Source organism: Palaemon carinicauda, chromosome 44 (genome assembly GCF_036898095.1).
Source record: "Palaemon carinicauda isolate YSFRI2023 chromosome 44, ASM3689809v2, whole genome shotgun sequence".
NCBI lineage: Eukaryota > Metazoa > Arthropoda > Malacostraca > Decapoda > Palaemonidae > Palaemon > Palaemon carinicauda.
In genome coordinates this window covers 34558795-34583219 of record NC_090768.1, presented here as the reverse complement: position 1 = coordinate 34583219, position 24425 = coordinate 34558795, and the positions used below count along the sequence as shown (strand labels likewise).

The 24425-nt window shown below is 44.5% G+C and overlaps 1 protein-coding gene across 3 annotated transcripts in view; it reads right to left on the bottom strand.

The window, feature by feature from the left end:
• The window catches only part of LOC137634457 (dual oxidase-like), a 182919-nt gene that overhangs the window by 30116 nt on the left and 128378 nt on the right, over positions 1-24425 (bottom strand). For all 3 annotated transcript variants that reach the window (XM_068366859.1, XM_068366860.1, XM_068366861.1), the window contains exons 24-26: positions 16376-16555; positions 9661-9868; positions 8047-8167 (exon numbers count right to left, since the gene is read on the bottom strand). In XM_068366859.1, the coding sequence (XP_068222960.1) occupies positions 8047-8167; positions 9661-9868; positions 16376-16555 (509 nt within the window). The remainder of the gene's footprint in view (positions 1-8046; positions 8168-9660; positions 9869-16375; positions 16556-24425) is intronic.

The following is a 24425-nucleotide window of genomic DNA, read 5'->3' as shown; positions in this document are numbered from 1 at the left end:
CTGACGTCGTTGTTGACGTTGCTGGGGTTTCGGCTTCTGAGGTTTCCTCTTAGGCTGAGGTCCATCGTCCTGAGAGGTTTTCCTTTTTCTGGACATGCCCCACTTGTGGAGAAGGTTCCTATTCTCCGTGGCGGCTCTGTCAGTTATTTCCTTGACAAGGTCAGAAGGAAACAGGTGCTTTCCCCAGATGTTGGAGGAAATCAGCCTCCGGGGTTCGTGTTTCACGGTGGCACCGACAAACACGAATTCACGACAGGCTCTACGAGCCTTTATGAAATGGTACAAGTCCTTCATTACCGTGAGTAAGTGGGATTTGGCCAGTACCATGTAGTGATCAGGTACTGCTGTGTCACAGGCCATAACTTCAAGTTGGACTTGATGAGAAAGAGATGCCGCAAGCCTCTCCTTCGTGTCTTGTTCCCGGCGAAGGAGGTGATCATTGAGCTTAGGGAGGTCTTCATTAAACTGACGTCCGGCGACGTCAGGATCGAGCCTACCCACGACGAAAGTATGTTGGACATCTTTCCATTGTCTAGTGTCAGGGGGTGTCACGATGGAGAAGGGTCTGCACTCCTCCAGTGCAGGGCAGGGTTTTCCTTCTTCCGCCGCTTTAAGGCATGCAGCTAAGGCCTTTTCCAAAAATGGAAGAATCGCAGTGTCAGGTGCGACATATGTAGGATGCTTCTTGCTCAAGGCAGGAAGCTTAGAGCAGGTAAAGCCCCTGCTCTTAAATGCGGAGGCTAGCATAGCCTGGGCCTTTGCGAGATCGAACACTATCTCTTCTTTAGGTTCGGTCTCCTCCTTCGAGGCAGGTTCGGAACGAAGTCGGACGTAACAGTCCGGGTAGGCCTCGAAGCTTGGGAAGAACTCCACATCTTCCAACGGGACCGTGCCGATCTTGTCGCTAACAAAGATCCTGCCGGTCGCAACAACCATATGCTCTGCATACCTCCACGGGTTGGCATGAGAGCAAGCTGGGAGATCCTTGACCGAGATCTTCTTCGTGTCTCTGGATCCAATCATAGACCTGATGGACTCCTGGTTCTCCTTCAGTCTGTCGTCCATGACAGCTCTAATCAGTCGGATCAGTTCTTGGGTAGAAGAGGAAGGATCCGGGGTCGAGGAGGTAGACGGAAGGGACATTTCCGTCGGTGTAGGAGTAGGCGGAGGGATGGACGAGGGAGTAGCTCCAATCTCCGACTCGGTGTATTCCACCTTGTCTTCGTCCTCTTCGGCTCCTTGAGCCATAAGCGTCTTCTCCGTGTCTTCCGAGACGTCAGAGATCTGTTCATCATCCTCGGAATCCAAACGACACTCGTGCATGGACTGAGCCATGACCACATCAGGTTCCACCGTAATTTGGACAGTGGGGATTGCTTCCTTTGGAACCACTGAGTCAGGGGAGGCCTTAGGGAACAACAGGGACCTCAGTTCTTCGGTGGCCAGGTACGGTCCAGTAGCATTTCTCTGAAAACCACGCACCCACTTGCGCAGTTTTTCACGAGCAATGTCTCTAACCTCCGCTGAGGGAGGGTTATGGAAGGCCTCAACTAGGTAGGCCTGGCAGACCGTACATTCCAGTGGATTCCAGAACTTCCAATCCCCTTTCTTGTCTGAGCAAGGGGCGTGAGTCCTGCACGCCGTATGTCCGTAAAACTGCGAGCGTTTCACAGCACAGTAGGCGAAATCGCACTTCATCTGCTCCTCCTGTGGAAGAAAGAGAAAATGAGTATGGGGGAGTCATAGGAATGGCTCTTAAATTAAGTTAATATTAATCATTAATTTTAACTTAAGGAAGGTGTGATGCATAGAGAATGAAACAGTAAAGGAGAACACGCTCCATGCATCTCGCCCGGCTGGTTACCATAGGCTTGGTCCTGGGATAATCCAAATGACCGAGATCATTGGATATAGTTTCCTAGGATTCCCATTATATTGGAACTCCATGGAAAGCCAAGGACAAGGTTGGGATCGAATTCATTCGGTTCCCAGATAAGAGCCAGAAGGCCTCATTAAGGGTAACTGCTTCTGGCAACCAGCCGCGCTAAGATGCACATAGCATGCTGGAAATAGAAGAATGCAAAGAGACAGCATGATCACTAATAGAGCAGTACTAGGTACTGATCTTAGAAGCAAAGCAGCTTATCTATTTGCAAGGTAGGGCTATCTTAGTCTTATGATAGCTACAGAGAGGGGGTGCAAGTATTCTTGACGCCTCCGGGGCATCCGGCAAGCCGCCGGTACGCCGGAGCTCGCTCCAGCATAGATTCTGGCACTAGAACAGACAATTTTCAAAGTCAGTTAGATACCAGGATGGCGGCCGCCGGCACAACGGCGGCACGCCGGCAGGGAGCGGCGGCTCCGGCAGCCGGAGGATGCTGGATTGGTGACTGGGGTAAGGATGGTACAGGTAGTATCGGGTTGCCGGCAGTATATGCCGGCACTCCGGAGATCGACCGGCAAGCGGACGATTAGATAGGAGTAGGAGAGCTGCCGGTAGTAGCCGGCGGCAGCCGGCAGTCCCTCGGTACACGGGGGGCTGGCGGCAAGGGTAGGGAAGTCACCAAGAGGGAGGCAGGTATTGCCGGCAGTAGAGGCGGCAAGAGACCGGCACCCGGATAGATAGAGAGACAGGGGGAGGGGGGAAAGGATGCAGGAAGTACCGTCAGGGTTCCAGACATCCCTCCCCCTCCCTGAGGGGGTGTACCCATGATAGAGACAGGCTCTAGCATCCATAAGCAGGGGTCACTAGGGACCGGGAGCAGGTAGCCCAAGGGAGGACTAGGGAACACCCAAGAGGGGGGGGGGAGACTCCCCTATACAGAGCTACACTAGTAACTAACCTTATAGGACACTATGAAGGTATATGTACCAGAGCGGACAGCTCAGGGAAGCTCGGGTAGCCCTACTCATCCACCCTAAGGAGGATTTGTAGGACAGGGGACAGATGAGTATAAACTAACCTAAGCATAGGCTAGGCTATACAAGAGATAGGTGGGGAGGGAGAAGAGAGGGGTCTTCCCAGGAAGGGTTTCTGTACCAGAGCGGCCACAAAGGGAAGGGAGGACACTCCCTAACCTAAGATTAGGCTGATCGGCTAAAACGGTGCAAGAGTACAGTTTCAGCATGGAACAGAGAAACCTTCCTAACCCGGCCTAGATCAGGGCTAAAAGTCCTGAACTAGGCAAGGAAGAAGACGTATCGCTATCGCAGGAAAGTCGTAGACTATCCTAGCCATAGAGGTAGGCTAGCCTAACCTCACTCTCAGACGCAATCCTAAAGGGGGTTCATTCCTTTAGGGAGGACTGAGAGGCGATATAATACTCTATTAGACAATAAATCCCTTTACTCAGAAAAGGGATCAAGGCTAAATAGAGGGAGTGCCAAGGCAGGGGATGAAGGAAGCATATAGGGGTCCTAAGGTTAGGTTAGGCTAGAAAGAATCACTGACTAGCCTATCCCCTATATGGTCCCTGAAGGCGAAAACATTTGCATCACTAGTCAAAAGTATTGTAAAATAATAATGCCACTATCTTCATAACTTAGTCTAGGATCACTGATAAATCATGCATGAACACTTGTATATAGGCTCCTGGCCTGGGGGCTATAGTAGCCGACTGGTATGAGGTCAATCGATGACCGATAAAAAGCGTCTAAACACGATATAAAAGTTCCTAGCTATGAAGACTAAATAAACTAATGTATTCGATTAGTATATAATGCCGGAAGCGTTGTTGTGGCTAACTAAATAAGACATGCAAAACAACAACGACGCCATAAAATGGCGGGTCCGGTAGAGGCACAGCTCTGCCACAAAACATCAATTATTTCGCGAAATAATATTTACTTTACGGCCAGAGCTTAATTAAACAATACTGGAACCTTGTACTCAACTTTCCAGAAGAAGGCGAGGCTGAAGGTAACGACATAGCGAAGATGCAAAGCGATAAAGTTCACACAAGGGAAAATCCGTCTAAGTAGGGCAGCTACTAAACAAAGGATAAAGACGCGCGTGACGTCATTAGAGCAATGGCGTCCGTTTGTTTACGTCTCGAGTATCAGTAGTAGCCACGAGTGAGATTAGCTGTGGAACGGCTCCCAGCTATTCTCAGCCCTTACACACCGAAGCGTTAACTCTGTTCGGGGTGGAGATAGCTATGTGGCACGACCAGACATGCGTGTCCCCTGTTGTATTACGATGTCTTAAAGGGAAACCTTTGAGATACTCGCTCCAGAAGTTAGAATTCTGTGATAACCTGTGGTTAAATTCTCTGGGAATATCTTAGTAGTCTTATACCCAAGGAAGCTACCAAACAGGAACCTTCCATCAGGACGCCATGGCTTGAGCCCAAAAATATATATATATATATATATATATATATATATATACTGTATATATATATATATATATATATATATATATATATATATATATATATATATATATATATATATATATATATATATATACTGTATATATATATATATATATATATATATATATATATAAATATATATATATATATATATATATATATATATATATATATATATATATATATATATATCTAAAGTAGTAAGATGTGATGTAGTCCTAAGGGAATAGTATGGGAAATATGTCTGGGTAATAAGCAAAGCTCTACCTCCAGTTTGTTTCTTCATTATGATCAGAGATAAATGTAAACAAAACATTGGTTGCCATTTTTTAACGTGCTTTTTAGCGTGTTTAGGAAACACATGATATAAAATTGCCTTTAATATTTGTGCCTGTTTTAGTTTAGGGTACTGTAGTACATGCATTAAGTGTTCTGTACATTAAAGGGTAGTTTGTTAACAGTACTACGTACAAGGGAAAGTTTTAAAAGTCTGAATATACATGTTGAATAAATAGGTAAATATGGTGTCACTACTTCGCGGATTTTCACCTATCGCGGCCGCGTCTGGAACCTATCTACCGCGATAAACGAGGGTTCACTGTATTAAGAGATTTCATTGAAATACAACAATAAATAAGGGCTCTGTATGATTACTTTGTGATGCTAACATTTTTCTACATCTAATGCTTACTTAAGCTGTTTTCAAAACATATATTCCTTGTACCAAATTTCAATGATGAGTTTTAATTCTCTATCTTAAAAGGAAACCATAAGACTACAGTAGAACCTCGGTTTACAAATTTAATTCGTTCCTAATGCGAACTCGTAAACCGAAAAATTCGTATCGCGAAACGAATTTCCCCATAAGAATGTTATAAAATCGAAATAATTAGTTCAACCCATCTACAAAAACCAATTTTCACAAATTTTTCCTTACACATACAGTACTCTACACAAAATTATTAGAATATTGCAGTCATTTAATGATGAAAATATGGATATGCATGTACAGTAAACCTGAACTTTACCTTAGAGGAGTGTCGCTGCTGGCTTGATGGAGACGAGAGGAGGGGGAGGAGGAGGAGGGGGTTACTGCTTGGAGGGAGAATCTCCCTCCATGAGAACTTCAGGAACGTTGACTGGAGTTCTCTCGCGAGAATGGCGTTCACTATCACTGGTTTTGCATTTGCGAGACTCTTGGTCGTCGTTTATCACAGTTCTTTTCTCCCCCTTCACAAGATATTTTTCAATAGACACCTGCTTTTGTCTGTTCTTTAAAATTTTATAGAAGGGACCCACCCCATTATCGACTAATAAATTTATTGCACGGTCTGTTTCAGCCTTATTTGGGATATTTTCCTCAAGAAAACTTTTCACGTCTTCCCACTTCTTTAAAAAATCTTTTATCTCACTCGAAGACAGTGATTGTGCAGTGCCTCCCTCCTCCTCAGATGAGATTTCCTCTATTACCTCTCTTTGCTGCTGCTCGTGCAGGTCCTTCAGCTCCTCGGTGTTCAGCTGCTCCTTATGCTCCTGCAGGAGGTCGTCGATGTCATCCGTGTCCACCTCCAGCCCCATTGCCTTGCCCAAGAACACAATATCCTCGTCAACTGCTTCCTCCTGGTTTGGTTCGAACCCCTCGAAATCCCGTTCTGCAACGGTGTCGGGCCACAGTTTCTTCCAGGCGGAATTGAGGGTTCTCCTGGTGACTCCTTGCCAGGCTTTATCAATTAAAGTCAGGCAGTTGTAGATGGAGTAGTGATCCTTCCAAAACTCTCTGAGGGTAAGGTTGGTGCCCTCTGTTACTTCAAAGCAGCGCTGGAACATAGCTTTGGTATAAAGTTTTTTAAAATTTGAGATCACTTGCTGATCCATGGGCTGGAGTATTGGAGTGGTGTTGGGGGGTAGGAACTTCACCTTAATGAACTTGTATTCCTCCGCTATGTCCTCTTCAATGGCTGGAGGATGGGCAGGAGCACTGTCCATTAACAGCAAGGCTTTGAGTGGGAGGTCCTTCTCCAGGAGGTATCTCTTGACTTCGGGACCAAAAACCTCGTTCATCCGCTCAACGAAGAAGATCCTTGTCACCCAAGCCTTCGTATTAGAACACCACATGACGTGCAACTTTTTCTTCTGCACATTGTTCTTCTTGAAGGCTCGTGGATTCTCCAAGTGATACACCAGGAGAGGTTTAATTTTGCAATCCCCACTGGCGTTGGAACAGAACAGCAGGGTTAGACGGTCTTTCACGGGCTTATGGCCAGGAAGAGCCTTTTCTTCTGCCGTCATATAGGTCCTCCTGGGCATTTTCTTCCAAAAGAGGCCTGTCTCATCGCAATTAAACACCTGTTGGGAAACGTAGTCCTCGGAGTCCATGAGCCTTTTGAACTCTGTCACAAAAGACTCTGCTGCCTTCGTATCGGCGCTGGCCCCCTCGCCACGCCGAACAACACTATGGATACCCATTCTCTTCTTGAATTTTTCAAACCAACCACGGCTTGCCTTAAAACTTTGTTTTTCTGCTGATGTGCCTGGCTCACTTCTCACCAAGTCCTCGTAAATGGTTCTTGCCTTCTCGCAAATCATGTTCTCATTTACTGAATCTCCTGCGAGCTGCTTCTCATTTAACCACACCATTAATAAATTTTCTATGTCATCAAGAATAGGTGGCCGTTGTTTTGACAACGACGATACACCTTTAGCTACTTTAGCGGCCTTTATTTCTTCTTTTTTCTTTAATATTGTGCATATCGTCGACTGCGAGCGATTGAAAAAACTAGCAATGTCTTTCACACGCATGCCTTGGTCATGCTTCTCGATGATCTCCTTCTTCATATCGATCGTTATCATCAGCTTCTTCTTACTGCTTTCCTTCTTCGACATCTTAGGAGCCATTGTCTATCACAATAATACAGTACAGTACTGTAATCACAAATGAGTGAAAATAAAACAAATCACATACCACGTGTAAAAATCACAAAGAAATCGTCCACGAATTCACTAAGTATGTATGCTATCGAGACGGCGGATACTGAGATAATGAACGAGTGAAGGGGGTAATAAATGGGTTTAGGGGGTGGGAGGAGTCACGTGAATCCATTGTGAGATGCTGTCGTTAAGTTATTTCCATGAAAAATGCGATCGGGAAGTGGGGCGTTAACACTTTTCCACAAAAAACGGCGCGTGGGAGGGAAATTTAAATTCGTTAACCAATACAATATTCGTTAACAGAGACGAATTTTTCAGAGAAAGTCCCTTCGTAAACCGAAAAATTTGTAAGCGGAGTCGTTCATAAACCGAGGTTCTACTGTACTTATATAATTATTATTTTGGAGATGAGTACGTTCAAAGGTCTCAATGCAGTTTTCATTTTAAAGGAAACTTTAAATAAACCTGCTCTAACTTTTCAAAGACAATCAATTAATGAATGATTAGTTAACCTTATACAACAAGGATAAAGAGCAACAAACACCGCTAACAACAATCAAGGATTTCACTTGGCTAACAAATTTGTTTGAATGATGCAACATGTTAATGAGGTGACATCAAAATACTGTACATACAGTACAATATTCTGTAACTATATTTCAAAGAATATAAATATATCATCAACTTCTAGCAGAAACACAAGTGAGTTATGAGTTGAATATATAACAAGACTATAACTTACTTGATGGAAGGTGAACAGCACTCATTACATCAAATTTTATCTTGCTCCTTGACATAGTAATCAACTTGTCAAAACTAAAGATAATGCATGGCCCAAGAAAGAAGTAATAAAAGAATGGATCCTGAAAAATAAGAATGAATGAACATTTTAAAACAAAATTCATATGTATTAAATTAAAACCCCAATACACTAACTTACACCCCAAGAACAAAGTTCTTCATCATAAAATCCCAAAGCTAATATTCTTCTATTAATCTACATCCAGAAATCCTCTAATAAAAATAAAAAATATTATATAACTGAACTGAATTAGACAACACTGATCAATGGCAAGCCATAATGGAAGGTTCTGGGAGGTGGAAGGGAGGCATATTAAATCCCAATATGCATTGGAGACAAATTCTCTCAGCACATTGTTTATATGATTTAATGTGAATGTTACTGTTACAGGCCGTAATTCTGGCAAGTATCATCTTAGAGGCCTCATTTGTTATAATGTTCACACAAGTTCTGGTAACTACAAGTTGAACCACTGGGGATGAGAAAGTGCACATTTGGAAACAACAAGAATGCCAAAATCCTCATCTAGATACTCTGTCAGACAAATTTCTATTATTTCAATCTTAACTTTTTTTTATATCTCCTATCACTTTTACCATTATAAATTTAACAAGGCTAACAGAAAAAATTACACATTTCCAGTTAGTATCCCATATTTACTTCACTCAACAAGGCTAACAGAAAAAATTACACATTTCCAGTTAGTATCCCATATTTACTTCACTCCCCAATATTAAGCAAACATTGGCATTGGTCAGGGATGGTTTTAATTGGTCTTACATAATAAACAGGAATACCTGTATCATGGTTACATAATGACTTTCTTATTGGTTGGTTGTTGGATACTCAAAGGCCTTCATCAGAAATGAAATGCCATACGTTTTTTAAAGCCATACTGTTAAATCTCTATTAATTTTATTAACTGTTTTCTCTCTAAGTTCAACATAACTCTGGCTTTTCAACGTACTCAAGATTCATAATTACTAAATCCATTTTAAAAAACAAAATGGTTATATTTACAACTTAAGAGTTTTTAATCATAATGTATCAATTGATGATCCCCTCCTATACCTTCTTCATGGCCTCAAAATTCTGGTCAGCATTGTCTTTATTTCTCTATCATTATTGATCCATCCCTCCATTTGACATGAATTTATACCTTTTATTTTCACTCATGAATATTTCATCGATAATTCTTTGGGCTACTCTAACACTAATCAAAATCCCTATATGCAGTACATGGCTGCATCTGTATTATCCACTAACTTTTCAAATTTATCTTATTTATTTTTTCTTTACTTTTATGATCTAAACTACTTTTGCATGTTTGTTAGTTTATCATCTGACATCTAAGGTTCTTTCTTACCTCATATCCCAGAAATATGTCAAAATACAAATCAAATACCTTTATAATAAACTAAAAAACAACTTACCATATTTAGGAGCTTTACGTCCCAATCTTTAATGACATTCAATTATCAAAATATTGCCTCCTTCACAGTAGACAAAATAAGTGAGGTTATATAGGAGCTATATAAAAAATTTATTACTAACCTGAACTAGTCTTCCAAATCCATGAAGTATGATTAGAAAATAAAATAGAGGATAAGTTCTATGGGTTATCCAGAACCACTTGAAGAAATGTCTTCGAAGTTTATATGCAAAAGCATAGATGACCGCTGTTTGGATTGCCAAAAATATTCCGGTAAGACCAGTAATTGTTTGCCAGCCCCAATAATGAAACTTTGGTAGTATGTGTGATCTGAAATATGTTATTTTGATTATAAAATAAATTTTTGAATATACTTACCCGGTGATTATATAGCTGCAACTCTGTTGCTCGACAGACAACTCTACGGAAAAAACTCGCCAGCGATCGCTACACAGGTTGCGGGTGTGCCCAACAGCGCCATCTGTCGACCAGATACCCAGCTCTCAATGTAAACAAAGACTCAATTTTCTCCTCGTCCCACTGTGTCTCTATTGGGGAGGAAGGGAGGGTCATTTAATTTATAATCACCGGGTAAGTATATTCAAAAATTTATTTTATAATCAAAATAACATTTTTCAATATTTAACTTAGCCGGTGATTATATAGCTGATTCACACCCAGGATGGTGGGTAGAGACCAGTAATATATGTTTACACTTTTATGAGCTAAGAGTTTTTTATTTCATTTTAGAAGTTATCAAAATAACAAAAACAAAATAAATAGGTACCTGGTAAGGAAGTCGACTTGAACAATTACTCTGCCTTTTAAGTACGTCTTCCTTACGGAGCCTCGCGATCCTCTTAGGATGCTGATCGACCCCTAGGATCTGAAGTATCAAGGGTTGCAACCCATACAACAGGACCTCATCAAACCCCTAATCTAGGCGCTCTCAAGAAATGACTTTGACCACCCGCCAAATCAACCAGGATGCGAAAGGCTTCTTAGCCTTCCGGACAACCCATAAAAAAAACATTTCAAGAGACAGATTAAAAGGATAAGGAATTAGGGAATTGTAGTAGTTGAGCCCTCACCCACTACTGCACTCGCTGCTACGAATAGTCCCAGTGTGTAGCAGTTCTTGTAAAGAGACTGGACATCTTTCAAGTAAAATGACACGAACACTGACTTGCTTCTCCAATAGGTTGCGTCCATTATACTTTGCAGAGATATATTTTGCTTAAAGGCCACGGAAGTTGTTACAGCTCTAACTTCGTGCGTCTTCACCTTAAGCAAAGTTCGGTCTTCCTCACTCAGATGTGAATGAGCTTCTCGTATTAACAATCTGATAAAGTCAGACCAAGCATTCTTTGACATAGGCAAGGATGGTTTCTTAACTGAACACCATAAAGCTTCAGATTGGCCTTGTAAAGGTTTAGTACGCTTTAAATAGAACTTAAGAGCTCTCACAGGGCATAAGACTCTTTCTAGTTCATTGCCTACGATCTCCGATAAGCTGGGGATATCGAAAGATTTAGGCCAAGGCCGAGAAGGCAGCTCATTTTTGGCTAGAAAACCAAGTTGCAGCGAACAAGTGGCTTTTTCTGACGAAAATCCGATGTTCTTGCTGAAGGCATGAATCTCACTGACTCTTTTAGCCGAGGCTAAGCATACCAGGAAAAGAGTCTTAAGAGTGAGATCTTTCAGGGAGGCTGATTGTAACGGCTCCAACCTGTCTGACATGAAGAATCTTAGTACCACGTCTAAATTCCATCCAGGGGTAGCCAAACGACGCTCCTTGGTGGTCTCAAAAGACTTAAGGAGGTCTTGCAGATCTTTATGTTTGGAAAGATCTAAGCCTCTATGCCGGAAGACCGATGCCAACATGCTTCTGTAGCCCTTGATAGTGGGAGCTGAAAGGGATCGTCCTTTTCTCAGGTATAAGAGAAAAACAGCTATTTGAGCTACAGAGGTACTGGTCGAGGATACAGAAACTGACTTGCACCAGTCTCGGAAGACCTCCCACTTCGATTGGTAGACTCTAATGGAAGACGCTCTCCTTGCTCTAGCAATCGCACTGGCTGCTTCCTTCGAAAAGCCTCTAGCTCTCGAGAGTCTTTCGATAGTCTGAAGGCAGTCAGACGAAGAGCGTGGAGGCTTTGGAGTACCTTCTTTACGTGTGGCTGACGTAGAAGGTCTACCCTTAGAGGAAGACTGCTGGGAACGTCTACTAACCATCGAAGTATCTCGGTGAACCATTCTCTCGCGGGCCAGAGGGAAGCAACTAACGTCAACCTTGTCCCTTCGTGAGAGGCGAACTTCTTCAGTACCTTGTTGACAATCTCGAACGGTGGGAATGCGTAGAGATCCAGATGTGACCAATCTAGGAGGAAAGCATCTATATGTATTGCTGCTGGGTCCGGGACTGGAGAGCAATAGATTGGAAGCCTCTTGGTCAGCGAGGTTGCAAAGAGATCTATGGATGGTTTTACCCCAAGTGGCCCAAAGTCTCTTGCACACATCCTTGTGGAGGGTCCATTCGGTTGGAATTACTTGCCCTTTCCGACTGAGACAATCTGCTATGACGTTCAAGTCGCCTTGGATGAACCTCGTTACTAGGGAGATGTCTTGACCTTTTGACCAGATGAGCAGGTCCCTTGCGATCTCGTACAACGTCAGTGAGTGGGTACCTCCTTGTTTGGAGATGTACGCCAAGGCCGTGGTGATGTCCGAGTTAACTTCCACCACTTTGCCTCGAAGGAGAGACTTGAAGCTTTTCAAGGCCAGATGTACTGCCAACAGCTCCTTGCAGTTGATATGCATGCTCCTCTGACTCGAGTTCCACAGTCCTGAGCATTCCCGACCGTCTAGTTTCGCGCCCCAGCCCACGTCCGATGCGTCCGAGAAGAGAACGTGGTTGGGAGTCTGAACAGCCAGGGGAAGACCCTCTCTTAGGTTGATATTGTCCTTCCACCAAGTCAGACAAGACTTTATCTTTTCAGAAACCGGGATCGAGACCGCTTCTAGCGTCTTGTCCTTTTTCCAGTGAAAAGCTAGATGGTATTGAAGAGGACGGAGGTGTAGTCTTCCTAGTGACACAAATTGTTCCACGGATGACAGCGTCCCTACCAGACTCATCCACAGCCTGACTGAGCAGCGTTCCTTCTTCAGCATCTTCTGGATGGATAGCAGGGCTTGATCTATTCTGGGGGCTGATCGTCTTGTTGTTCAGCAACGTCCTCATCAGAGGGTTCCACATCCGAAAACTGATGAGGAAACGGCAACGGAGTGGGCAACGTCTGGCTCGCTGAGTCCGGTCGCACTGGTGCATGCGTGACGGAGCCGGACGCAACATCATGGAACTGCTGCACAGTCTGTGAACTGTCAGCAACCATGGGTGCGCGAGGAAGCACAGCGTCAACCCGAGACTGTCTAGACCGTCTGGGTTGTGCAGTCAACACCCTACCGGGTTGCTGAGGTTGACGCACTGCGTCAAAACAAGTCACCTCTGCTGGTTGTTGAACGTCCTGAACGTCAACAACCACCTCCGAGCGTCGCTTAACGTCAACGTGCGGCTGGCAACCCACACTGGGTCGCATCGGTGGAGGAACCACCTCAACTGGCAGACGCGAGTAGGTTACCTCAGCGTCAACAGGGCGCACAACCGACCGGTTGGAAGGTTGTTGGCCAGAAGGTTCGGTAGCAACCTTCTCCGCATTAAAGTCCTCTATCAAGGACGCAAGCTTGGACTGCATGTCTTGCAGCAAAGCCCATTTAGGGTCTACGGGAGCAGGTGCGGCAACAGACGGGGTTAGCGACTGAGGCGGTACCGCTTACCATCCCTGAAAGCCTTGTTATGCATGACATAATTGTACAGCAAAACTTCAAAGGCTCGAAAACAGCTGTGAAGTTGACCTGTAAAAAACTTGGAGCGTCTCCTGGCCAGGCGCCAGGGAGAGTCTACGAGAATTGAGAAGTCTATCTGGGCAGAGGCATGAACTCCCAAGCCGAGAACTTCTCTCGTGTCATATCAGACTCTCGCTCTATAAACCAGTTTAAAAGAAGGGAAAGCAAAGGCTGTATCCCCCAAACTCCTCCTGGTGAAAAACCAGTCGCCTAGCCAACGTAAAGCTCTCTAGGAGAGCGAGAGAGCACTAGCTTAAAAACAACGGCTTCGAAGTAGCTAGGCCTAGTGTAAGCTCTGACGTTTAGGCGAACGAGGAGCAGCAGATACAAAAAGATCCGGACAAAGATCCTTAAAAAAAATCATCATGATTTAATTAAAGTCCATAGAGGGCTAAGCAGCTTTAGGCTCCTCTCCATCTGACAGAGTCCTCAAGGGAATATCAGTAGGAGGGGGAACAGCAACTTCCTCATCTACAGGAACCTTGTCCGATAAAAGCTGAGTCTCAAGCAAGGGAGAGACCTACCATGGTGGCAATGCTTTACAAGCAGAGTCCACACTCACTGGTGCATTAGTAGCGGACCAGAACGCAACGTCATGTAACTGCTTGACAGTCTGTGAACTGTCAACAACTGAACTGTCAACCACAACAGGTGCGTGAGGACGCACAGCGTCCACTCAAGACTGCTTTGACTGCCTAGACTGAGCAGTCAAAACAACTCTAGAATGCGGAGGTTGACGCACAGCGTCAAAACAAGTCAACTCCGATTGTTAGTGAACGTCTTGAACGTCAACAGGAGCATCAGCAAGTGGCCTAACGTCCAAATGCGGCTGAAAAACCACACGAGACCGCATCGAGTGTGGTTCTAAACAACCTGACTGACGTGACTAAGCTACGCCAACGTCAACAGTAAGCACAAAGGAACGTTAGGTTGGCTGAAAGCCAGGATATCGATGAGATAAACGGCTAGACTCAACGGACTAATCGGCAGAATAGTCTTCCATAAGGGAGGCAAGCATATACTGCATGTCTTGCCATACAACCCATTAAGGATCAACGGAAATGGTTGTGGTAAGAGACGAGGGTAACGTCTGTGACCGCAACACTTTGCCAACAAAAAAGACTCTCGGAGTCTGTGTTACGCTTTTGTTAGGCGGCGAGCAGTTATCCGATGACTGCATAGGGTCAGAGCTGTCCTAATGGTTGTAACCAGGACGCTGGACCTGTCCTGAAAGGACTGACTTTCGCTTAAGGGCTTCGAAACCTTGTGACAGGTTTCTTATGCGAAAAGCCTCCGGATGACGAGGAGAAACAACGTCTCTCTCGTCTTATGGTAGGGGAGATCTTGGTAAGATACACCCGATACCATAGAGGGAAAAACGTCTGTTCGTTGATCAAGGCCTCTCGAACCCATAAGTCGTTTGACATTACTTCTCCCCTGGGCTTGGGAGCATGCAAGAGGTCCCGGACTAGGTGAACGACAGGCACGAACAGACGAACCCTCGGACGCAACACTGTAACACTTTGCGCATATCACTTTATCACTTCGATTTTCTGTTTTGCACTTATTTCACTGAAATCGAAACTTTTACTGATTTCTACCTGAAACACGCAATTCTACCCTTCATTAAAAGGTAGTAATTGCGAAATCAGTCGTATAATGCAAGCTCATTAATACCAGCAAAAAACAGAAAACATATTTTAAGATAAAAAAATCAGTGGCTGGGAAAGAGACTAAACACTAGTTCATATAAACTACGTTTTCAATCTCTCACCGCACATAGCCTGGGGACGAGAATAAAAAACTAAAAACGTTTTATCCTTCCTCCCCGTACAGAGACTAGGGACGAGAGTAACTCGAGAACAACGTTACCAGCTTGAACGGAACGTTTTCTCTCCTCTCTCTCCCTCCGTCTCTATCTCTCTCTCTCTTTCTCTCTTGATTTCGCACCTAAGAGAAGAGCCCAATTATATTTCGTCAAAAAAACATGTTATTTGACTAAAGGAAAAAACTGAAAGGTTTTTCAAATAAAAAGTTCCTTTAAAATAGAATTTAAAACACTTAAGCTAAGAAAGAATGAACAAAACGTCAGAATCGATTTACTCTTACTGCAAAGTGAAACCGTGATACACTCTCTCTCTATCGTAACGATAGAGCGCATGTTGAACGTCCTGAACGTCAACAACAGCGTAGCATAAATAAACTAAACGTTAGTTCATCTTTGAAAACAGTACGAAGACTATCAAAGAAATTCTTTCATAAAATATTACATTTAAAAAGTTTTAAATCCTTAGCTCTTATTATATCGTGATAAGATAAATACTAAAAGCCTAAACACACTTCCGTCTAAGGGAAGGGTCGGCCATTTAAAAGTGAAAGAAAGTCCATACTCTCTTTGTCACCATAATTAAATCTATCCAAAACGAGTTCAAGATTTAAGATGAAGATAAAACACCTGCATTGCGAAAGCTCAAAACTAGAATATAGTACTTCACCAAATAGATGTGAAAAACTCCAGTTTAGCAACAGCGAGTAAAGTACGTCTTGTCGACACCTCGACAGAGAGAAAATTGAGTCTTTGTTTACATTGAGAGCTGGGTATCTGGTCGACAGATGGCGCTGTTGGGCACACCCGCAACCTGTGTAGCGATCGCTGGCGAGTTTTTTCCGTAGAGTTGTCTGTCGAGCAACAGAGTTGCAGCTATATAATCACCGGCTAAGTTAAATATTGAAAAAAACATGATATACATTTTCTTTGAGTGGCAAAATTCACATTTTCTTTGAGTGGCAAGATTCACATATAAGAGAGATTAAAACAACTATTTTGAGTTTAACACGAGAGAGAGAGAGAGAGAGAGAGAGAGAGAGAGAGAGAGAGAGAGAGAGAGAGAGAGAGAGAGAGAGAGAGAGAGAGAGAGAGAGAGAGAGACTCACCTTCTGAAAAATTCTCTGAATAAACAAGCAAGGTCTGCTGGGGTCTGTGTAGAAATGTGATAGAAATTGACAGCATGACCTATTACATGCAGCAATGTCCAAAAAAGAGCCCATGTTCCAACATATCGATGAAAAGTTACCATATCATCAAAAGGGAAGAACCGATGAAGAGGTGTTGACCTGAAAGTAAGGTAAATTAACTTACAAGATACATATATAAAATACAGTAGTTCTATAATGTAATGTATCAAATATCTAAGGCAGGAAGTCGACCATTATAAGCTTTCCCTAAAATAAGAAGGGGGGAAGATGAAAGACTGATCATTATTGCAAATAAAAATTGGATACTCAGGATAGCATGCAACAGGTTAGACCTTATAAAAGTCATTTTATGGTAAAACTTACTCTAATAAATCTGTGGTAAAAATAAATACATATTGCTGCCTCAAAAGAGAAATGAAACACTGGTCCGCTTAATGATAGATGAACAGACTCCTTTACTATTGATGATGCAAGCCTTTAATTTTAATATGCAAATTAATTCTTTAAAAAATAATTCTATAATCAATTTATCAAGATAACAGGAAAAAACATATGGTCTAAACACTTTGCTCTAAGACTGCTTCTTCTACTCAAAGTACATGGAGAGGGAAAGAACTTTAGTCAAAATCCCACTTCTTTCCTAAACAAGATATAAAGTATATGACAAGAGAAGCGAAATATACCTGAATAATTCTGTGGCAATATGATCATAAAATACAAATTTAAATATCTCCAAAAATGTTATTTTTATTAATAAAATAAATTTTTGAATATACTTACCCGATAATCATGTAGCTGTCAACTCCGTTGCCCGACAGAATTCTATGGAGGGATACGCCAGCTATCACAATACTAGAAGGGGGTGTACTTACCAGCGCCACCTGTGGCCAGGTACTCAATCATTTGTTGTTGACACCTCCTCAATTATTCCTCGGTCCACTGGTTCTCTCTGGGGAGGAAAGGGAGGGTCGATTAAATCATGATTATCGGGTAAGTATATTCAAAAATTTATTTTATTAATAAAAATAACATTTTTCAATATTAAACTTACCCGATAATCATGTAGCTGATTCACACCCAGGGAGGTGGGTGAAAACCAGTGTACATGATTAAAGGATAGCTAAGTATCCCAAATTTCATATAACAGTTATCTCAAATAACAATGAAATAATAAGTACCTGGTAAGGAAGTCGAATAGAACCGTTACTCTGCCTTTTATTTAAAGTTCGTCTTCCTTACTGAGCGCAGCGTTCCTCTTGGAGGCTGAATCAACCCAAAGGTGCCAAAGTACAAGGGGTTGCAACCCTACTAAAGGACCTCTACCAAACCTTTAACCCAGGCGCTTCTCAAGAATGAATAGACCACCCGCCAAATCCAAGGATGCGGAAGGCTTCTTAGCCTACCGTAACAACCATAAAAACAACAATAAAAGTATTCAAGAGAAAGGTTAAAAAGGTTATGGGATTATGGGAATGTAGTGGCTGAGCCCTCACCTACTACTGCACTCGCTGCTACGAATGGTCCCAGGGTGTAGCAGTTCTCGTAAAGAGACTGGACATCTTTCAGATAAAATGATGCAAACACTGACTTGCTCCTCCAATAGGTTGCATCCATAATGCTCTGCAGAGAACGGTTTTTATTAAAGGCCAACGAAGTAGCTACAGCTCTTACTTCGTGGGTCCTTACCTTCAGCAATGCAAGGTCTTCCTCCTTTAAGTGAGAATGTGCTTCTCTGATCAGAAGCCTTATATAGTACGAAAGCCCATTCTTGGACATGGGTCTCGAGGGTTTCTTGATGGCACACCATAAGGCTTCTGACTGTCCTCGAATAGGTTTAGACCTCTTCAGATAATATTTGAGAGCTCTGACAGGGCAAAGAACTCTCTCAAGTTCGTTACCTACCATGTTGGAGAGGCTAGGTATTTCGAACGATCTAGGCCAAGGACGTGAAGGAAGCTCGTTCTTTGCTAGGAATCCAAGCTGAAAAGAACATGTTGCAGATTCGGTTGTGAAACCAATGTTCTTGCTGAAGGCATGAACCTCACTGACTCTCTTAGCTGTTGCAAGGCAAACGAGAAAGGCAGTCTTGAGGGTAAGATCCTTGAAGGAAGCTGACTGGAGAGGTTCGAACCTAGATGTCATAAGGAACCTTAAGACTACGTCTAGATTCCAGCCTGGAGTGGAAAGACGACGTTCTTTAGACGTTTCAAAAGACTTGAGAATGTCTTGAAGGTCCTTGTTGGAAGACAGGTCCAAACCCCTGTGGCGGAGAACTGAGGCCAACATGCTCCTATACCCTTTAATCGTAGGTGTTGAAAGGGATCTCTCATTCCTAAGATGAAGAAGGAAGTCAGCTATTTGGATCACAGAGGTATTGGTAGAGGATATTGAATTGGCTCTACACCAGCTTCGGAAGACCTCCCACTTAGACTGGTAGACTCTACGAGTGGAAATTCTTCTAGCTCTGGCAATCGCACTGGCTGCCTCCTTCGAAAAGCCTCTAGCTCTAGCGAATCTTTCGACAGTCTGAAGGCAGTCAGTCGAAGAGCGTGGAGGTTTGGGTGCAACCTGTCTACGTGTGGTTGACGTAGAAGGTCCACTCTTAGAGGTAGAGTCCTGGGGAAGTCGACTAGCCATTGAAGTACCTCTGTGTACCATTCTCTTGCAGGCCAAAGGGGAGCAACCAGCGTCAGCCGTGTCCCTTCGTGCGAGACGAATTTCTGCAGAACTTTGTTTATTATCTTGAACGGAGGGAATGCGTACAGGTCGAGATGGGACCAGTTCAGAAGAAAAGCATCCACATGAACCGCTGCAGGGTCTGGAACAGGGGAACAATAAAGCGGAAGTCTCTTGGTGATGGAGGTGGCAAACAGATCTATGGTAGGTTGACCCCACAAGGTCCAAAGTCTGTTGCACACACTCTTGTGGAGGGTCCATTCCGTGGGAATGACCTGATTCCTTCTGCTGAGGCGATCCGCTGAAACATTCATATCGCCCTGGATGAACCTCGTGACCAGAGTGAGGTTTAGACCTCTTGACCAAATGAGGAGGTCCCTTGCGATCTCGTAAAGGCTCCTCGAATGGGTCCCTCCTTGCTTGGAGATGTAAGCCAAGGCTGTGGTGTTGTCTGAATTCACCTCCACCACTTTGCCTAGCAGGAGGGACTTGAAGTTCAACAGGGCAAGATGAACTGCTAACAGTTCCTTGCAGTTGATGTGGAGTAATCCTTGTTCCTTGTTCCATACTCCTGAGCATTCCCGTCCGTCCAAGGTCGCACCCCAGCCCGAGTCCGATGCATCCGAGAAGAGATGAAGATGGGGGGTCTGGATGGCCAATGATAGACCCTCCTTGAGAAGGAGATTGTGCTTCCACCACAGGAGAGTGGTCTTCATCTCTTGGTTGATAGGGATAGAGACTGCTTCTAGAGTCGAGCCCTTGTCCCAATGAGCCGCAAGATGGAATTGAAGAGGGCGGAGGTGGAGTCTCCCTAGCTCGACAAACAGGGCCAGTGATGAGAGGGTCCCTGTGAGACTCATCCACTGTCTCACTGAGCAATTGCTCCTCTTCAGCATGCTCATGATGCACTCTAGGGCTTGGTTTATCCTGGGGGCCGATGGAAAAGCCCGAAAATCCCGACTCTGAATCTCCATTCCCAGGTACACAATGGATTGGGAGGGAATGAGTTGAGATTTCTCTATATTGACTAATAGACCTAGGTCTCTGATTAGATCTAAAGTCCAAGAGAGGTTCTCCAGACAACGACGACTCGTGGAGGCTCTCAACAGCCAGTCGTCTAGGTAGAGGGAGGCTCTGATGTTCGATAAGTGCAGGAATTTCGCTACATTCCTCATCAGATGAGTAAAGACCATAGGAGCTGTGCTTAGGCCAAAACACAGGGCTTGGAACTGATAGACAACCTTTCCGAAAACGAATCTCAGGAAAGGTTGGGAGTCTGGATGAATGGGAACGTGAAAGTATGCATCTTTCAAGTCCAAGGAGACCATCCAGTCCTCCTGTCTGACCGCTGCTAAGACCGACTTGGTCGTCTCCATTGTGAACGTCTGCTTGGTGACATACTCGTTGAGAGAGCTGACGTCCAGCACCGGTCTCCAACCTCCTGTCTTCTTGGCCACAAGAAAGAGACGGTTGTAGAAGCCCGGGGATTGATGGTCCCGGACTATAACCACTGCCTTCTTCTGCACAAGTAGCGACACCACCTGTTGCAATGCTAGCCTCTTGTCCTCTTCTTTGTAGTTGGGAGAGAGGTTGATGGGCGATGTGGTCAGAGGCGGTTTGAGGCAGAATGGAATCCTGTAACCGTACCTCAGCCAACTGACAGACTGTGCGTCTGCACCTCTCTTCTCCCAGGCTGGCCAGAAGATCTTGAGTCTGGCTCCTACTGTTGTCTGGAGAATCTGAGAGTCAGTTCTTTCCCTTAGATGTCCTGGGTCCTTTCCGAGACTTGCTCCTGTGAGAGTCTGGACGGGAGCTACCTCGGCTGGGGGCTCTACCACGAAAGGGCGGTATGAACCTCGTAGCCGGGGTATCAGCCACTGGGGAGCGATAAGTCTTGGGGACAGAGGTGGTAACCTTAGACTTACGAGCCGATGAGGCTACAAGATCGTGCGTGTCCTTCTGTATCAGGGCAGCCGACAAGTCCTTAACTAGCTCCTCGGGAAAGAGGAACTTTGAGAGTGGAGCAAAAAGGAGTTGTGACCGTTGGCACGGTGTAATGCTGGCGGAGAGGAAGGTACACAGTTGTTCCCTTTTCTTCAACACCCCTGATACAAATAACAACGCTAGCTCACCCGATCCATCTCTGATGGCCTTATCCATGCAGGACATAATAAGCATGGCAGAATCTTTGTCCGCAGGAGAGGTTTCTTGCTGAGGGCTCCCAGGCACCAGTCGAGAAAGTTGAACATTTCGAAAGCTCTGAACAACCCTTTGAGAAGATGATCCAGGTCCGAGAAGGTCCAACAAACCTTCGAGCGTCTCATCGCAGTCCTCCTAGGCGAGTCCACCAGACTTGAGAAGTCAGCCTGGGCAGAGGCAGGTACTCCCAAGCCTGGTGCTTCCCCTGTGGCATACCAAACGCAACCTTTAGAAGCGAGCTTCGTGGGAGGGAACATGAAGGAAGTCTTGCCAAGGTGTTGTTTAGACTGAAGCCACTCCCCTAAGATCCTTAAAGCCCTCTTGGAGGATCTAGCTAGGACAAGCTTAGTATAGTTGGACTTAGCTTGTTGAACTCCCAGCGAAAACTCAGATGGAGGAGAGCGGGGAATAGCAGAGACGAAGTGGTCTGGGTAAATCTCCCTGAGTAGAGCCAAGACCTTTCTAAAATCAATAGACAATGGAGAAAGCTTAGACTCCTCCACGTCTGATGAGGGATCAAGGTGTGCCTCCTCATCATCCGACACTTCATCAGCAGAGGGTAGCGAAGCGATCGGACCAGAATGCTGAACCGCAGAGTCAGAACGGGTAGGAACAATAACAGAGGTTTCCTCATCTTGAGGGAAAACCTGAGGCTCAGACTGCATAGGCTGAACAACAGACGAAGCAGAAGGCAGGCGCATGGGTGAAGGAGGTTGACTCCTAGCAAGAGTTGAACCCAAGGATTGCACAAGCTGAGCGGAGGACGGAGGTGGAGTAGTCCGTTCCTGTTCCTGTGAGATGAGTGGAGCATGAAGAGGTTGAGGTTGCGCAGAACAAGGTAAAGTTCTCGCAAGCTGAGGCTCCTGAGGCGCAAGTCCAGGGTGTAGAGGAGCTTGCCTAGTGGGTTGAGCTCGCTGCAGCGATGGTTGAGCAGACAGACTCACGGAGGGGAGAGGTTGTTGTACCCCAACCGAGAGTTGCACCACTGGTGGAGCAGCAAGGGGAGGAGGAGGAAGAGTGGAATAACTCTCCTGATCCCAAAGCAAGGGTTGCCTTAAAGAAGGCTGAGGCTGAACAACACTGGGAACAGCAAACTCCGAAAGTGGCTCAACATCGTACGCCTGGCAGATGGAGCTGCGACCAGGCGGAGCAGGTGCAGGCTGGGCGAGCACAGGCGGAGCGAGAACAGGTGGAGGGAGTGTAGGCGGAGGAGGAGGTGCAACACTCTCAGCCCGACACTCACGCATCAAGTCCGAAAGCTGAGCTTGCATGGACTGAAGCAGGGTCCACTTGGGGTCGGCAGAAACGATAACAGACTGAGGTAAAGTCACAGTCGGGCTCTGTAAAGGCAGAACTTTACTCCTCTTGGGCGGAGTACAGTCGACCGATGACTGAGGCGAGTCGGAGCTGAGCCAATGACTACAACCTGGCTGAGCACTCGCTGACTGAACTCTACGTTTAAGCGGTCTCGAGACCTGAGACCAACGTTTCTTCCCTGCATGTTGATCAGCGGACGAGAAGACGGGCTCAATCGTCTGCAGGTGGGAGTGACGGTCTAAGGAAGACACGCCCGCAACCACCGAGGATAATTCTGTGCGCCTAACAAGGCCTGTCGAACCCTTAAGCCCTTCGACATTGCTTCTCCCCTGGGCATGGGAGCTTGCAAGAGGTCCCGGACTGGGAGGACGACTGGCTCGCACAGAAAAATCCTCACGCACCACACTGGCACCACTAGCACTTGGCACTGCACAGACACTAGCACTCGTCACAGCACTGGCACTATTTCCACCCACTGCACTCTTGACCTTCAGTTCTTTAACCTCGGCCATCAGAGACTTATGGTCACTTACCACTGATTCTACTTTATCTCCTAAAGCCTGAATAGCACGCAAAACAGTTGACATATCAGGCGGAGGGCACACAGTAGGTTCGGGGGTAGCCACTACAGGGGTAGGAAAAGGTAGGGGATCATGAGGTGAGGAAAACATAGAAGAGTGAGAAGAACTTCTCCTAACTCTACCTCTCTCTAACTTAGATGAATATTTTAAAAGACGGACAAATTCCAATTCCGAAAGTCCGGCGCACTCCTCACATCGATTTCTAATAGACAGGGCCTGTCCCTACAGTCAGAACAAGCGGTGTGAGGATCTACCGAGGCCTTCGGAATACGCCTATTGCAAGACCTACATCGTCTATGGGAGGGAGCTTGCGAAACGTCAGACATCTTGTTTCAAAGAGTTAGCCAAAGGGTGATCCAAAAACAAGCAAAAATTCATAAACCGTTAATCAGTATTTATATAAAAGCTATCTAGCTAATATAAAAAAGATTCCAGTAATGCGACAGCCGTTAATCTAAGAGAATACTTCACCAAATTCCATGAATAAACTCGAAGACCATAAGCGTATCCCAGAACGTCTAGCCGGAAGCACGACAGAGGAATAATTGAGGAGGTGTCAACAACAAATGATTGAGTACCTGGCCACAGGTGGCGCTGGTAAGTACACCCCCTTCTAGTATTGTGATAGCTGGCGTATCCCTCCATAGAATTCTGTCGGGCAACGGAGTTGACAGCTACATGATTATCGGGTAAGTTTAATATTGAAAAATAAAGTACAATAGAACGCTTGATAAGGGGGTTACCGGAGGGGAGGGTAAAAGAGATTGAGAGAAAATAATTATTTTCTATATAAATGAAGCGAAGCTCATTCTTCATAAATATTAGCAATGTAACCTACATGTAAGAATAATAAAAATTATTACACTTTTCAATGAAATACTTGTTAAATCTAGACAATACAAGCTTGTACTAATGTATAAAAAATCTCCAATCATGTTAATTGTATGACAAACTCAATATTAAACTATTACGAAAATAATAAAACACACTTGGGGAAAGTATATTTTCAGTTTTGATATCTCAAAACTGTCAGCAAAAATATACCCTATGCCTTGGATTTGTGGTTTTTATGTTAAATGTAATTACTGTATATTATTAAAATTACATAAGATAAATTTCTGAATTATCTATTATGCTTCAAAATCAGAAATTTATTCTGGTGGTTAAAAAGCTAATATACATACATACATACATACATATACCAAGGCACTTCCCCCAATTTTGGGGGGTAGCAG